The sequence below is a fragment of the Mus caroli genome, unplaced genomic scaffold (assembly GCF_978045245.1).
Source record: "Mus caroli unplaced genomic scaffold, Mus_caroli_1 scaffold_18, whole genome shotgun sequence".
Lineage (NCBI taxonomy): Eukaryota > Metazoa > Chordata > Mammalia > Rodentia > Muridae > Mus > Mus caroli.
The window spans coordinates 84,938,730-84,955,164 of NW_028227273.1; the positions used below are offsets into that span (position 1 = coordinate 84,938,730).

Here is a 16,435-nt window from a genome sequence, read left to right on the forward strand (position 1 = left end):
ACAACAGCAGAGGTGATGTCACTTCAAGATCTCTCTAGAAATCCACTGTCACCTGTGAGCTAAGAACACAGAGTGCAAAATTATCCTTACACAGAGCATGGAGGCCTTATCCTTACACAGAGCATGGAGGCCTTATCAAGAACCTACAACCATTTCACAGTCCAGAACTCTTCACAGAACCTACATTCAAAACCTTGCCCAGAGTTCTTTCATAGGCCCCAAGCTCTCTTCAGCTGTCTACACAGTGGCTTCCTTTTCCACCATTTCTTTCTGGGGCATCCACATGCTGCCTTTGAGTTTTATGCAAAGGACCCTGTGGAGGGAGTAAGCATTTGTTCAGTCTGTTGGAGCGGAATAGTCTATACACTCATGGGAATCTTGAGATTCCAATCAGGCAAGTTCCCTGCTTGACTCCCTCTGGTCCAGGAAGGCTGTGAAAGGCACAAAACTGCCTTAGTTTGCAGGTCACTGACCAGGGTCTGAGCAGGAAAACACCTAGGGAAAACTGTTTTTGGTTTTTTGTTTTTTTTTTCCTAACTACTGCTCTATAGTATAAACTTATGCTCTGTTATAAATGGAAGAAAATATATGCCATTCACTGGAGGGTAGGTGAGGGGCAAGCTGCTTCAGAGACATTTCACTGGCCATTAAGGGTTTGGAGTAATATTCTTTCTTCTCTCTCTGCCCCTGGTCTTGTCTAGTGTTTGTCAGGTTCAACTCCAGCTATGGCTTCCCAGTGGAGGTCGATTCTGACACCAGCATCTTGCAGCTCAAGGAAGTGGTTGCTAAGCGACAGGGGGTTCCAGCTGACCAGCTGCGTGTGATTTTTGCCGGGAAGGAGCTTCCGAATCACCTGACGGTTCAGGTGAGTCTCCCTGGGTGGGTGGTCCCTAGGATGTAGCCAGGGCCAAGGACCCTGCAGCTTACGCTGCCAATCTGACATTCATGCCTGAGATCTAATAGAATAAATAGTGCCTGGGGATTCCTTGAACTTTACTCCACACGGCTTCATTAATTCTGACCTTCTTAATTATGCATTAAAACAGTATGCAGGAAGGACTGGAGGAACAAGTGTGGGTGAGCCAAGACGAGGGGAGAGAGAGAGAAGCCAGGCACGCGCTCGCTCAGTTTAGTGAATAAATGTTTACTGACTGAGGGAGCAGGAAGGCACAATTTCTGGGTCTGTTCAATTTTTACCTTCCTTATTCTATTTGAATCGTAATGAAGAAGGATTCAAATAAATTGTTCCCAATAAGGCTGCTCAGCCCATGCCTAGTGAGGGATTTACAACCCAACTGTGACCCCTTGAGGACACTCATAGCTGCTGCCTGGACTACAGCAGACACTGGCCCAGGGCCCCCATTTGCAGAGGGCTCTGAGCCAAGGACAGGAAGCATCAAATTTACACAGCAAAAGTCCATCTTTGTATCTCGGGGGCCTAGACAGAGTTACCCCCTGGCCGATGCCCCTGATACAGAACTAAGTAAACTGTGGGGATGTGCTTTCCTGCCTATTACTTCCTGGGTATTTGGCCCCTGCTGTGCTGTGGAAACCGCTTCTTTATGGCGTCTTGTACATTTGGAGAGATGAGTTTTGTAGGCATCCAAGGAACTGGATAGCAATTGATGCACGGGCCCATTGCCTAGAATGAGAGAACAATGAGTGTTTGGAGGGAGTCCGGCAAATATGAACCACATTTACTCAAGTGATTAGAAGCAGGGAAAAGCACGTCCCCTCCTCTCCGTGTAGGGCGGCATTGCACCCTGGTTCACAGCAGGATGGGGATCTGTGCTGTCCTCAGCCTCAGCCTGCCCAGGCCAGTCAGTGGGCTGAGGTATTTGCTGCTTTGTGAAATGCTTTTGGAATGTGGCTATACAAAGAAACTATAGAAATGCAAATGATTCTGCTATTCCCCCTGCCCCGGCTGGTGGCGGGAGGACTCACACCCATTGTGCAGAAAGTGCTGTGCTTTGCTTGGAGGCAATTTGTTTTCATAAGGGAAGTGCCTGTGCTAAGAAGGGTTTGGATTTTTTCTTTTTTTAATTTCAGTCAACTAAAAAGCTTTTTGCTGTTCCTGCCAACTTCTAAACCTAAGATTGTTTCCTTCACCAATAAATGGTTTTAAAACTATTTCTTGAATCCAGATAGACTTTATTATGAGAACCATTAGATTTTAAATCCCCTCACCTGTACAAAGTAGGGTAAGTGTAACAGTTGGCTGTTTTTTATTCAGTAAGACTAACTGGCGTGAGGGACAGATTGATTTTATAAAAGTCAATGTATTGGTTCAACTGTCTTACCTTGATTCGCACGTTTAGAATTCACAGTATTCAGAGCTTTTCAATGGCTTGGGTAAAGGGAATTTGTTCAGGGAGTCTGCTTCTTACCTGCTTAGGCCTCTGAACTAAAGCAACACTAGATCAAACTGTCTGAGAGCACTACATATGCTAAAATCACTAACAATGCCACGTGGTGACCTGTCCAGCAGGTCCAGTTATTCGAGGGTCTCGAGGGGACCTTCTCCTAAGAACCAAATGGGGGGATAGAGAGAGACAAGAACCTTGTGCAAGAACGACGTGGAAACATTCTGAGTGGCATCAAGGTTCCACTGTATTAGCCAGGCCCAAGGTTTAAATGCACAAGCAAAAGGGGAAGTGCCTTTTAGCAGGAAGGGTGGGGCAGTAGAATTGCACAAGCAAAAGAGGAAGTACAGGTACTTAGCAGCAGGAGGGGTGGGACAATAGAAATTTTTCTTTTGGGGATTACACGAGAGGGGGGGAGCAGGAACTTGGTGGTATCAGGGTACATCTTGAGGTCAGGACATCCGGCACTGACTTAGGGCTGGAACATCCTGTGGTTGTTCTCTGAATGGTGTGTCAGTGGCCCGCTTTTGACCCCCTTATCTTCTGGGGGGGGGGAACAATTCAGAGATCAGGACAATTGTGTTGTCTTAATGGCTCCCAACAACGTGGTCCAGCCGAATGCATATTATATGCACAGGCTGTGCGTAATTATTACTATATAACCCATTAAAAATGAGTATCGTGATGTTTCAAAAGTGAGACTGTATATCTAATGGGAAGGCACCAGGAAAGAGCTCCTGAGTGGATTGAATCCAGATATAGATTCTTCAGATGAAAAGGCAACACACACCACATGCTTGGGAGGCAAGCCAGGCTCTGTTCTTCCAGAACCAGAAGCAATGCTGAAGACAGAGGAAAAGATGGAGTTTCCTGGGGCATTTGACAGAATCTTGACAGACTTGGTCCTTCGATTTTATTCATAGACATCAAAGGGGTGCCATAGAAAGCCATGGGAAGGGAGCTGAACGTCCAGGGGTGCTGAGAGTTTATGAAGAGTGGACATGTAAGGAGATATTTAACAAACTGTTGGAACCTGGGCCCGGACCTAGGGTACAGATTTAATATTCACAGATATTTGCCCAGAGAGAAATATTTTTACAGCAACTGGAATAGGTACAATTGTCAAGGGAAGAGCACGAAGCAGTATGAGTATCGTCGTTTCCAGGACAAGGGAGCAGACAACTTCAGGACGTAGAGGCCACCCAACTGACACTTTTGAGGCTATCCTTAAAGACTCTAAATTCTGAGAGTTAAAGAGTTAATGAAGAACCTTTCTGTTCTTCAGGGCTGAGGTAATCATTCAGTAACAAAGGTCGCCCCCCCCCCCAAGCACAAGGCCTGAGTTCAGGTCCCCAGAACCCACTTTAACTTAGTCATACACAGTTGTTTGTAATTCAGTGCTCTTAAGGGGAGGTCAGAAGCTAGCAGGCCAGCTAGCCTGGCATACACAGCAAACAAGATACCGTATCTGCCTCAAATTCTGTGAAGGTGGGAACTGACTTGCATGGTCATCCTTTGACCTCCACACACATGTGTTTATGCACATATACATGGTACACATGCACACAAAGATTTTTTCTTTAATTTTCTGTTATAAACAATAAAAATTTGGTGAAAGTGGAGAAAGGGTTTGGTGACAGAGGACTCTGTAATGTGTTTAGCTCCACCTGTCACTGAAAGGAAGCAGACCCACCTGGAGAGTTCTCAGAGGAGAAGCGGTGTCTGTCAAGCTGTGCCATGTGGACTAGCCTCTGCCTTTATGAATAGCTATCTTGTATGGAGATGTAATGAGTTTGAACCAATTTTGTATCCATTAAGATTTTTTCGCTTAACATAATACCATGCTAAGTGTATACATGGTGTTCCAACATTGTTTATATCTTCATCTACCTCTTAAATCTTTAGATTATGTCTAGTTTTTAATGTAGCAAATGAAAGCAAATTGATTTTTACATGCAGGATGCACATTAGAGAATTTAGCTTCTTTGTCTCACATTGTTCATTTTAAAGGCAGAAATAACTATAAGCTTAGTCTTGCAACTTTGTAAGGAAAGAAATGCGTCTGTTATATAAAGATGCTACATGTAAGCACACTGTACAAATGTGTGCTGCTGTTGATTGTGTGGGTATTCTCATGTCCATCCTTAGTTCATCTTAATGCAAGACTCCCATCAGAAATCATAATCCATACATGTAAAATACGCTAGAGACGAGGCAACAGTAACTGTGAAAGCATTGCGCTATGCTGTATTGCATAGGTGTGTTAATTATTTACACACTATAACAAACAGAAAAATCCCCATTTTTTTGTTTCTTTGCTAAGAGTCTGGTCAGCTCTTGCAACAGAGTACTAAAAATCTGCTTGAATCACAGGTCACTCCTCTGTACTTAGCCAAACATTTCATGCTGCATGTCAAAATTCCTCAAATAACCCTCTGTTATTTATTATTAAATTTATTATAAAAAATTGTACAAAGAAAATGAATTCTAGTACAGTTATTTATATCCCAAACTGTAACCATTACAGTTACATTAACTGCTGAGATGAGACTTTAGTCTCTATTTGGACTTTAGAGTAGAATTAATTGCATTTTTCACTAAATGCTTTGCTGTTAATGTATCAGCAGAGGGTTAGCCAGAATATTAGTTAGGGACCTCAAACAAAACAGAAACAATACATAATATGTTTGTGTCCTTTGTGTGTGTGTGTGCACGTGTGTGCATGTGTAATTTGTATTATATACTATATATTAGACATGACACTGTACTTATTTATAGAAGTTTATTATTAGAAATTAACACTTGCCATTAAGGAGGCTGGGAAGTCCCCAGATCTGCAGGTGAAAACCTTGGAGAATCAGTAGTGCTGCTCCAAGCCAATGTGCAGGTCTCTGGGCCAAAAGCCAGAGGCACAGCTCTAGTTTAAGGCTTAGCCAAGGGAGAGCCAACATTTCGGTTCAAGCCTGAAGGCAAGGAGGAGAGTGATGCCCTCCCTCAAAGATGGTCAAGGGGAATTCCCTTTTCTCAACCATCAGCTCTTTTGTCCCATAGCAAAGATCCTCAGCAGACAGGATAAGGACCTCTCACACTGGGAGGCAGCCTCTTTACTCAGGCCACCAACACAAACACTGACCTCATTCAGAGATACAGGTCATAGCCAGAATAAGCTTTGACATTTGTCCAGGTGCCCTAGCCTCCTCATGTTGACATAATATTAACCATCATAGCCAAAATGTGGGATACATTGTTTAAATGTGGCCCATGGGGAAATTATTGAATTTGTATTTGAAGAAGTAACAAAATTCTAGGCCTTTAGGACGAGGCTTGGGAATGTGACCTTTGTGACTCATTGCTCCAAGGTATGCTAATCATACCTTGATAGCGACATTCCTTCCTCCACTTACCTGCTTCCTGGGTTCAAAGAGTGTTCATTCAAAGAAAGTCACCCTGACCAATGCCAGAAACTGCCATGCAAATGTGCTATTGTTAGGGGCTCTTAGAAACTGAGAGTTAACCAAAACAATTACCAGGTATTCTCTGTGACTCCTGTGACTTTACACTTCCTTATGACTCTTAACTGGTATCTTTGGTATTTTTCCAACAACACCCTCCCCACTTCCTTGAGTTGTGGTTTCTTCCTTTAAATACCCCCTTATACAGCTACTCGGGGCGCCATGGTCCTCTACCCCTGCGTGGTGTATGACCATGGGCCCGAGAACGCTCTCGAATAAAAATCCTCTTGCAGTTGCAGCAAGACTGTTTCTTGTGTGATTTGGGGTGTCGCCTCTCCTGAGTCAGTACGTGGGGGAGTCCTCACGTTGTGGGTCTTTCATATTCTCTCTGTAATGATGAATTTAACTTTCAGCCCCCCCACAAAATACAATAGAAATGTATATTTTACATCGTGACCTTGTCAGTATTCTTTTACTGTGAAGAGACATTATAACCACAGAAATTCTTATTAGGAAAAGCCTTTTATAATATGTAACAGAGGATGGCCTAGTTGGTCATCAATGGAAGGAAAGGCCCTTGGTCCTGTGAAGGTTCTATGCCCCAATATAGGGGAATGCCAGGGCCAGGAAGTGGGAGTGAGTGGGTTGGTGAGCAAGAGGAGGAGGGAAGGGACAGGGAGTTTTCAGAGGGGAAACTAGGAAAGGGGATAACATTTGAAATGTAAATAAAGAAAATATCTAATATAAAGATAATAATTGGGGCTTGCTTATAGTTCCAGAGGTTTAGTCCATTTTCCTTATGACAGAGAGCTGCCAACACACAGGCAGACACACAGTGCTTAAGAAGTTGTGAAATTTACATCCAGATCCACAGGTAGCAGGCAGAGAAAGACCTTGGGATTGGAATAGACTTTCTCATACCTCAAAGACTACCCCTAGTGACACACTTCCTCCAACTAAGCCACACCTACTCCAAGAAGGCCATACCTCCTGACCCTTAAAAATAGTCACTCTTGCTGACTAAGCATTCAAGCCTATGGGAATCTTGCATAATCCAAACGACCACACCACACATAGGAGTTTACTGTTATGTAGGATTTACCCAAATGTTCATAAATTTCTTTGAACAATACTTGTCTAAATGATGTCAAAACTACACACTCACACACACACAGTTGAGACTATTACTATATATAAATTCTTTTAGTAAGTATAAAAGTATATCATTTTATGACTACCTTTTAGAGCTTTCTGATATCAATAGATCTGAGCTGAGAACAAGGATACTTAAAACTATATTTTTCTTGGTGGCCATTGCATATATTTCAAAGGCTGTAATTAGTGGTCAATGGCTTTAAATGATGAGGTGAAGTATGTCTAGTAGATGAAAAAATTGAACCTATTGTAGTCTTCAAGAAAATTTACTATCGAAGACATAGACCATTTTCAGCAGGTCTCTAATTATACTGAATTTTTTTAAAGCTACACTAGGTTCTTCTAAATACCATGAATTGTGTGTAACTCATATGACTGTTGTTAAACTGAATTATTGAAAGCTGGAGTTTTTTTCATGCTCCTTTAATCTTCCCAACGTTATCCTTGCTCTTTCATTTGAATTAGGCCATATTTTTCTGACTACAGAATTAATACATATTACCTAGAACTTTTTTTGGTCTTTTTGAGTCAAGGGCTATCATATAGCTCTGGCTCTCTTGAAACTTGATGTATAGACCAGGCTGGCCTTGTACTCAGAGATCCATCTACCTCTACCTCCCAAGGATTAGAGATGGGCACCTCCATGCCCAGCTCAGTTATAATAGTTTTAAATAAAATAAATCATAAAAGCATACTCTGTGACTCTGCTTGTTTGTGGTTTTAATTAATTAGTGTTTCTCTTTGTTCAATGGTAGTAGCCATACCATCACTTACAATCCCTAACTTTTTTCCTTTGAGATTGTTGCTTGTTTTGCCAATACACCCGAGTACACTGAAAAAAATTTAAAAACATGATATATATGGGATTTATATTAAATCCTTTCAGTGATTTCAGTTTTGAAAAGCTAGCAAACACTGTTCATATTTCACTGCCACATTGCATGCTGTAGGTTCTTTGCTATTTAAATGTACAGTTGTTGGGATTTTTAGCATTCCTTGATATCCTTGCACAGTTCTAGAACATGTTTATGGCTATTTGGTCATCATTATGTAGATACCTTTGTATTCTACAGTGCAAGCTCACAATGATGACGTGAGATGCTCTGCTGAGGGAGAGAAGTGAATGTATATGAGGTGCTCGAAGCTTCCACAAGTGAATGCTAACCACAGACACTGTGCTGACCCGTGGGACATGCAGCAGGAGGGGTACCATGTTCTCCCTGGGGTTTCCTCCATCTTCCATTTATTTCCACACTGTTTAGAGACACAGTCTATGTAAAACTGTAGTGTTTTCAGGACGAGAGAGGCTCTATTAAAATCAGCCCAGAATAAAATGCTTTTGTGCCTGGCAAACTGAGGCTCTGAGCATCATATCTCAGATGTTAGAGCCTCAATTTGACCTAGGAGGAAAGTATTCTGTGAGGCTTCCTTTCAGATGCTTTGGGAAGTAATAGCTCAACACTGAAGACAGTTTTAACAATAAAAATGTAAGCAGGTGTGTCTTCATAGCTGGGGGAAGATTACAAGGCTGAGATAACTAATTTAAATTACAACATTTACAACACCATGGGATTCCAGTTCCTAAAGAAGCACTTTTAGAAGGTGGTCAAGGTGGTGTTAGGAGCTTTAGAAATGTAAAGGAAAAGAGAAGGAGGAGGGGAGGAGCAACGAGGATGGAGGAGGAAGAAGAAGAGGAAGGAGGAGGAGGAGGAAAAGACATAAAACAAAGACATGGACAGCAAAGCCCAGTTGGTCAAGAAATCTGCTCCTGAGAAGGCAGAGCAGTGCTCTTCCCTGCACACCCTACCCTGACTTCTCACTCTAGGAGGGAAGTCTATATTACATACAATGCAAATGCAGCAGCACTCTGAAAGAAAAAAAATATCCTCCGAGCAAAGACCCCACTGAGCAAGGACCCACAGAGAAGTTCAGAGCTGATTCCTGGATGTCCCTTTATCCCAGAACTGGGGCTGGGGAAGTTGTCAGCTCAGAAATTCCAGCGTGCATAGGAAAGAAAAAAAAGAGCCTTAATAACGTCCAGCCCTTTGTCAAAGGAGCAGAAAAGAAGCCACCTAGTAGTTCAGGAATCCAGTAGAGCATCGTGCTGCAGCCCAGCATCACAGGGAAGCTGGGTGCTTAGGAGACTCTTCGTGGTCTCACAGGTCTAAATACCCACGATTAGTGTTCACGTACAGAAGCTTTGCTAAGTATTTCACCTAAATAAGAAGTAAATAATTCTTGACCACAGAGCACTCAGTTGAGCATATTTTCCAAATTCAATTGAGACGCTTGTAGTACAATGCCAGGAACTAAACGGGCACTTCATATAGCCATTCTTGTTTGTTTACAGAAAAACACTCATTCAAAATGCTCTCCCTTTATTGATAACATGCATTAAGGTAATAGAATTCAGGGATGAAATTATTTCATTTGTAAACCAAATCTATTTTAAATTGTCCCACTTTCTCTATTGAATACAAGGCAGAAAGAAGTGAGATAAATTTGGTGTTGAATGCATTTCCACCATGAATGATTGTTTGTGTATGAGAAAATTCTGAAAACGACAGCGTAAGTAGCTGATATAATGCATTTCTCCCGTGATTAGATGACGGAGGGAAGCCAGGTCAACTGGCATTTTATCCAGAGAACAACAAGATGGTGATTTCCCTGTTCACATCCGTGCTTACAGTCATGTAAACTCCATCTCAGTCACAGTGGGACCTGGGCAAGCATCTTTCCTGCCTCTTGCCTTGATACTGGAACAGATTGCTAGTCCCATCCTTCCTGAGGGCCACATGAATCCAGGCCCATACTGTTGGGGCTGATGGGCATCTCTCAGTGGTGCAGTCAGGAATGATAGCATGGAATCTGTTCACAGCAGGTGCCAACTTCAAGAATCCTCTTACTTCTGGGCGATGGTACAATTTAGTACAAAAATGTAGCTCACTTCTCTCATTATGTAATTCAGGCCCACAAAAATATTCTCTCTTTCCTTTTTTAAAGGAATCCTCAACCTTTTGATTCCCTGTTGGCATGTGAAATGTCTTTGAGAACTGCCACAGATAAAAAATTACTTGAAAGAAGATTTAAGGGTTGCGACTCTCTTAGCTTGTAAGTGGCTGAAGGAAATCGAGAGTTTGTGACTTACCAGGCTCATCTTTTGATTGTTCACCTGGAGCTCAAATCCCAAATCCATTGTTGCATGAGAGGGACAAACTCAGGAGCAGCCAGCCCTTCCAGCTCTGCACAGAGGAGACCCTTTATTAGAGTTTACAATGCACACACCTGTCCAGTAGGAAGCCCATGAAAGGGAGGGAATCGCAGCCAGGACTATTCACAGTATCCTAGTTCCAAATGCCCATTCCATTGTCTCTACAGTCAACTCCCTCACCTGGTTGTCTCAGTATTGTTAGAGACATTGTTTAGTAGCACAGTCCTCCTGCTTTAAGGGGAACAGAAGAAGCCAGAGTCTGTGTCCAAGCCTCCAGTACTATTAGGAACCAGATTCTCCCTCTCTGCCTTTCCCTTCTTTCTTTTACTTTTTTTTCTTTGTTTGTTTGCTTTTTGTTTTTTGTTTTGGTTAAAGTTGTCAGAGAACAAGAGCAGCAAAAACCTGTCCATGAGAAATCTCTCTGGAATCTCATGATGACATTCAAGTTTACATCTGTCTTTTGTTGTTGTTGTTAACAGTCTTGAGTGACAACTTTAGTTAGTTGGGTAACACTATTTTCCTATTTCATTTTCTTTAGATATAAGTTAGATGTCAAAATTAAGATAATTCAGTCTTAACCTTGGAGATGTGCAGAAAAACAGAATTAAGTAGGAACCAGGGAATTTTGCTCTGCTGACTGAATGTGCTGGGCCCACCCATTTTTGTTTTATTAAGGACTATGCTGGCTGTTGATCAGAGCACAATCTCCATATACTGTTTAGCAGGAGAAACTCAATTAACAAAAAAATCAACCTGAGATGAATGACTGTTGCCATGGCAACCTTTGGACAGCCTGGAAGGATGTGTTTGCTGAGCGGCTTCCTTGGCCACGTGCTAAAGCAGGACACAGACTCATTCAAACAGAAGAAATCCATGTGTTACGATAGCTCTAAAAACCCAAGTATGCCACCCTGGTATATATACAGACACATATATACACACACATTTTTACTCAGGCACGCTCATGTGCGAATGCTGCTCCTGGGAAGACTCCCCAGCCTCTGCAGCTGTATCAGAAGTTCACTTCACAGCGGGATTTTTGTCACTGAAACCTTCCTATCATTGATCCTGACTGGCTTGCCTTTTCAAGTGTCAGTCAGCTGAGTCTTACTGTACAACCTAATTATGGCCCAGAGCTCTACTCCCTAAATTAATAAAACATTCTGACATAAGAGGCACAAACGAGGATGGCAGGGACCAGTGAAGTTTGTGTTTGGGAACACCCTCAAACTCAGTCTCAAACAGACATCATTTGAAAGCTTTGCTTCCTGCTCATTTTCACATCTCTAAGTATTTCAAGGGGAGCAGCGTGTTTGTTTGCATCTATGCATAATTCATCAAAACATCGCTCCATAGGAGAGAAAGTCAACAACAAAGTTCCTAAGGTATTTCCATTGTTACTTAAAACTTGGACACTAAGAACTCTGTCCCCTACAAAAGGAGATGTCTGCTTTCACAATGGAGAGTCCCATGGTCCTCACAGTCAGCTCTCACCCCTACAGAACAGTATTGGTATGTTCACAGTTCTCATAGAAGCCCAAACACCTAAGATGTATTTTATGTGTCAAGTTTGATGATGTCATCCAACATATGCTTATTGCAGTCTATAACACAGAAGTTAAAACTTCCAGAATGTGGCCCACCTCATGAAATCACTTGGTTAGAATTCTGCCAGACTTTCTAATGCTCTTAAAACAAAGTAGGTATGAATCACCCGTGAGTCAGACTGTCTGGAAAGGGCAGGCATTAAAATTCTTCAGTCTTTCCTCTTTTTTTTTTTTTTCAATCTATAAAATGGAGATGGCATTAGTGTCTGCATTTTAGAGTTATTCTCAGAACTGGATAAAAATTTACCTTAGAAACACTGACATACACAAATGTGGGGCTGTTATTACTTTTAATTTGATATGTAATTCACAAAAAAGAAAAACCTTTGTTACTGATTTATCCTAGAATTATGCTATAAAACATTTGGAAAAGGGAAAGGATTTACTCTTGCCAAATTGCATGCCTCTCCCCACATGGACTAACCTCAGAATAGCATTTTATAGGATATCTGTGGAAGCCTCCTTGACTCATATCAAATGACAAACTGTTATTACAAGGAAGAGCCTATCCCATCCTAAGGAAGCTGGCATTATAGACTGTACCCATGGGACATTTTATATGGGGCACAGTTTTCCAAGTACTTACTGTTCAAAATCTGTTTAACAGGGGGCACACAATAACTTAAAATTGCTCCTAGGAGTTTATGAGTTATTCAAACGTAAAATTGAGGCTAAGAATGGCCACTGGAACAGAAATTGCACATGAGTCCTGCTGAAATGGTTAAATGGAGATGCCACATTTACATAATCTGTCGTTCTCTTGTCGACTTAAAACTAAATGTGAGGCTCTTGCTTTCCAGAGTCAGTTAGTAACTTTGCTTGCATTTACCCCGAGTGCTTGAATGGAGATGCTTGGAGTTGGATATGTCAATATTTATGAACTGTGTTTGTTGTATAGTTTCATGTAATGTTCTTGACTGACATCTGCTCGCACAGCGTACGGTGTCTCTCATTAAATGGGTATATACTTTGATGATAGAAACCTTGCTTATAATTGCTTAGCTCCTACTACATTCTCTGTCTACTTACCCTGGACACTGTTTTTGTTTACTGTTTATTTTCCCTTTCCTCCCTCCATACCCTCCCATATGTTCCGTTCCTTTCAAAGTTCTCATCCTTTTTTTCATTAATTATTGTTATATACATACATGTATATGGATATACATGTATATTCCTAAACATAAACAAGCTCAGTTTGTATAATATCACTTGTTTATATGTTTTCAAGGCTGCCCATTGGGTATGAAGCAACCAATTGACTGTGTTCTTCCCTGAGTAAGACTATTTCACCCACTCCCACGGTTCCTTAGTGACAGGTTTTTGTTTGTTTGTTTGTTTGTTTGTTTGTTTGTGGAGGTTAAGATAGGCTTCCCCCTGCCCAGTTTGGCATGTATATTATTACTGTCCTTGTTAAACTCATGCTTAGACCGTCTTGTTGGTGAACCTTTATGGGTATGGCTTCTGATATTTCTAGAAGACACAGTCTCACACACAAACTCTCGGATGCTCTGGCAAAAAAAATAAAAAATAAAAAAAACAAAAAAACCTTTGCACCCTTTTCCCAAAACATTCCCTAAGCTTTACGTATGTGTGTTTATTGTGACTGGGCTCTCCAGTCTGCATTTTGATTGGTGTGGTTTTCTGTAATGGTTTCCATCCACTGAAGAGGAAAATTTCCTTGATGATACGTAAGGACTACATTTATCCATGGATATAAGGACGAAGCTCCAGAACGAAGTTAGGGATTGTGCTGGTTTAGTAAAGAGGCAGTTGTCTGTCCTCGCAGTTGTCTGTCCTCTTCCAGGATCCATGACTTCACCAGCCCTGGGCAGCTACCTAGTTTTCCAATATTAAACATGTTTCCCTCCTGTTGAGTGGATCTCAGGGCCAACTGGAGAGCTGTTGGTTACTGCCTAGGTTTATGTGCCACTGCCACAATCCAAGATTTATCATGAAATGTTGCTCATTGTTATGACTCAGGTGTCCTGGTATGGTAGGATTGTAGGACTGTTGGTCAGCTCCATCCTTCGAAGCTTGCATACAGCTTCTGGTACTACGAGAGCTAGTCTTTGGAGGCTTTCAGCTCATTTCCAGCTGAGGGCCTTCCTAGCTCTGTGTCTGAAGTACATGATGTCTTCAGCAATAGGGACATACCTTCTACCTCTGGAGGACAACCAAAGGCATTAGCAATAGTCTATTATGGGAGTTTCTTAATCAACCCTTACCAACAACTCAATAGAGGGCTTCTCAGGCCTGATGCTGGGGTTTTGTTAGACAGTCTTTGGCTCTTAGAGGGAGTATTGTCAGTCCAGTTGGGGAAATTTCATCTCCATTATATATGTGTATTTATACATAAAATCTATGTGCATTATAGGTTTCGTTTCTTTTTTCTTTTTTAGGTAGTGAATAGTGCAATTCCTTAAGAGTTTTTCAGATATTCTTTCTGTTATTTTACCCTCTTTCCTCCTTCTTGATTGCTATCCACCCTCTACTTCTTTTTGTTTGTGTTAGTAGCTAACTGGGTAAAATACAACCCTGTACCTAGTAAACTGGTGTGGGAATAAAGGGAACCAGTTATAGAATGCGGAGGAGTCTGGAGTTTTCATGGAACACATTTGCCCATGCTGATCTTTTGAAGGGATTGGCTTGGTGACATTGAATGCAGAGTTGTGAGAGATAGCCACAGTTTACTTCTGGGATGAGGCACGAGCCCACCCACCATGCTGTGCCACTGAATCACGAGAGGCAACCCAGCATGCAGTGCCCCTGGAGCACAATCCCACCCAGCATGCTCTGCCTGTGAAGCAGGAGCCCACCTAGCATGCTCTGCCACATACATTCCTTTCCTATATTGTCATTGTACTTCCATGTACAGATCTCTTCTCTTGTTTCACACCATAAAAAAACAAAACCTTTGCTTCAAAGGGGTTTCATTGTTGTTGTTGTTTGTTTTTGTTTGTTTGTTTGTTTTTTACTTCAGAAAGATGACCATCAAATGTATGTTCTTAAATCTCTTCCGTCCTGTCCCAGTACTGCTACTTTGGTCAAATTCCATTTGCTATTTTTCAAGAGGGACAACACCATAGAGTAGAAATGGTCCTATAGTTGATGAAACTATTGCATGTTTCTTAGTATTAGATGTCCACTATGAATCCTAGTGTTTTATTGCAGGATCAATGATATGGCTTATGTAGTTGTTCAGTCTAGTTAAACCTGTAGCTTTTCTTTACAAGATTTATAGTTAAGCCTGTTCCCTTCTTCAATATTTGTGCTTCTTCTTGTTTAAGGTTCCATTCACTCTTGTCTCTCACCGAGAACCAATTATGAGCCACAAGTGAGCATGAGCTCTGTTCTCCACAGCTATCTACTGTGTAGAAAACACAAGTACAGTTTACAGTATGTAGACGAAGAGAAGTTTTTCGGTTTAAAGGCAGGCCATGCCATTCTCTAGCTGTGTGAACTTGGCATTCAGTTTGCACCTCTAAGAAAATCAGAGTGATTGCTGAGAAGGAAGGACAATGGGCTGGAGACCAGAGACCTTACATGGATACAAAGGGACCCTCTTGAAAGGTTGTGTTTGTGAAGGACTGTATTCTGGGAATCACTGAGAAAAAACACTTTGGAAGGAATCGAGAGTACCTAGATTTGGTATTTTGCCATGTTACTGAAGAACTAAAAAGAAGGCAGATGTGGCTGGAACTTGGTAAAAGCTAAGAATTAATTAAGAGTTGTGAAGAGAAATGGCAGGTTTGCCTAAGGTATGGGAATAGAAATAGAGCGAGGTGAGTACAGCTGTCATCTCTCTTCTTGTATAATATCAATAGAATTTTCTCATGAGCTGATTGTAAGATGTAAGCCTGTTAGATAATGATGTCATCAGGTTCATTAGATAGTGATGTCATCAGGCACATTTGATAGTGATGTCATCTGGCTGATTGGATAGTGATGACCTCAGGCTCATTAGATAGTGATGTCATCAGGCACATTTGATAGTGATGTCATCTGGCTGATTGGATAGTGATGACATCAGGCTCATTAGATAGTGATGTCATCATCATCAGGTACAATGAGGAACAGAGGAATGTTATGTTATTGGAGGAAATTTCCATAAATTGTGTTTACTAGGCTTTAAGGCTTCAGATAAGTTGTTTTGTCTTCATTTAGTTGTGTGGGTGCCTCCAGGCTGTAGAATGTGAGTGGAGATGAAAGGATAACTTCTAAGAGTTGATCCTCTCCTTCATTGTAGCTGCCATGGATGAAAGTCAGAGGCTTAGGCTTGGTGCCAAGGACCTTTACTCACCTCAGCCTCAGAGAGGTTACAAGGTACCACATTTAGGGAGGAAAGGTTCAGAGGTTTAATCTATATCTTTCTTGCTCTTTGGTTCTGGTCCTGTGGTTAGGGTGAGCATTGTGCCACAATGGCCCAGCAAAGGAAGGCTGCTCACATCATGGCAGCCACAAAGCAAAGAGAGAAGGAAACATGAGAAGAGACCAGGGGAGAATAGACCCTTCAAAGCTCCACCCCAGTTACCATCTTCCCCCAATCAGGTTCTCCCTCCTAATATCTCATTTAGTGTGACACCCGTTGCTATCAATGAGTACATGACATGGCACACTGTCAAGTTAATGTTTATTTGAGAATGCACA

The 16,435-nt window shown here is 41.7% G+C and overlaps 1 protein-coding gene across 4 annotated transcripts in view; it reads left to right on the forward strand.

The window, feature by feature from the left end:
• Prkn (parkin RBR E3 ubiquitin protein ligase) overlaps positions 1-16,435 on the forward strand; it is a 1,247,011-nt gene that overhangs the window by 212,961 nt on the left and 1,017,615 nt on the right. For all 4 annotated transcript variants that reach the window (XM_029471043.2, XM_021186390.3, XM_021186389.3 and 1 more), the window contains one exon: positions 702-865. In XM_029471043.2, the coding sequence (XP_029326903.1) occupies positions 702-865 (164 nt within the window). The remainder of the gene's footprint in view (positions 1-701; positions 866-16,435) is intronic.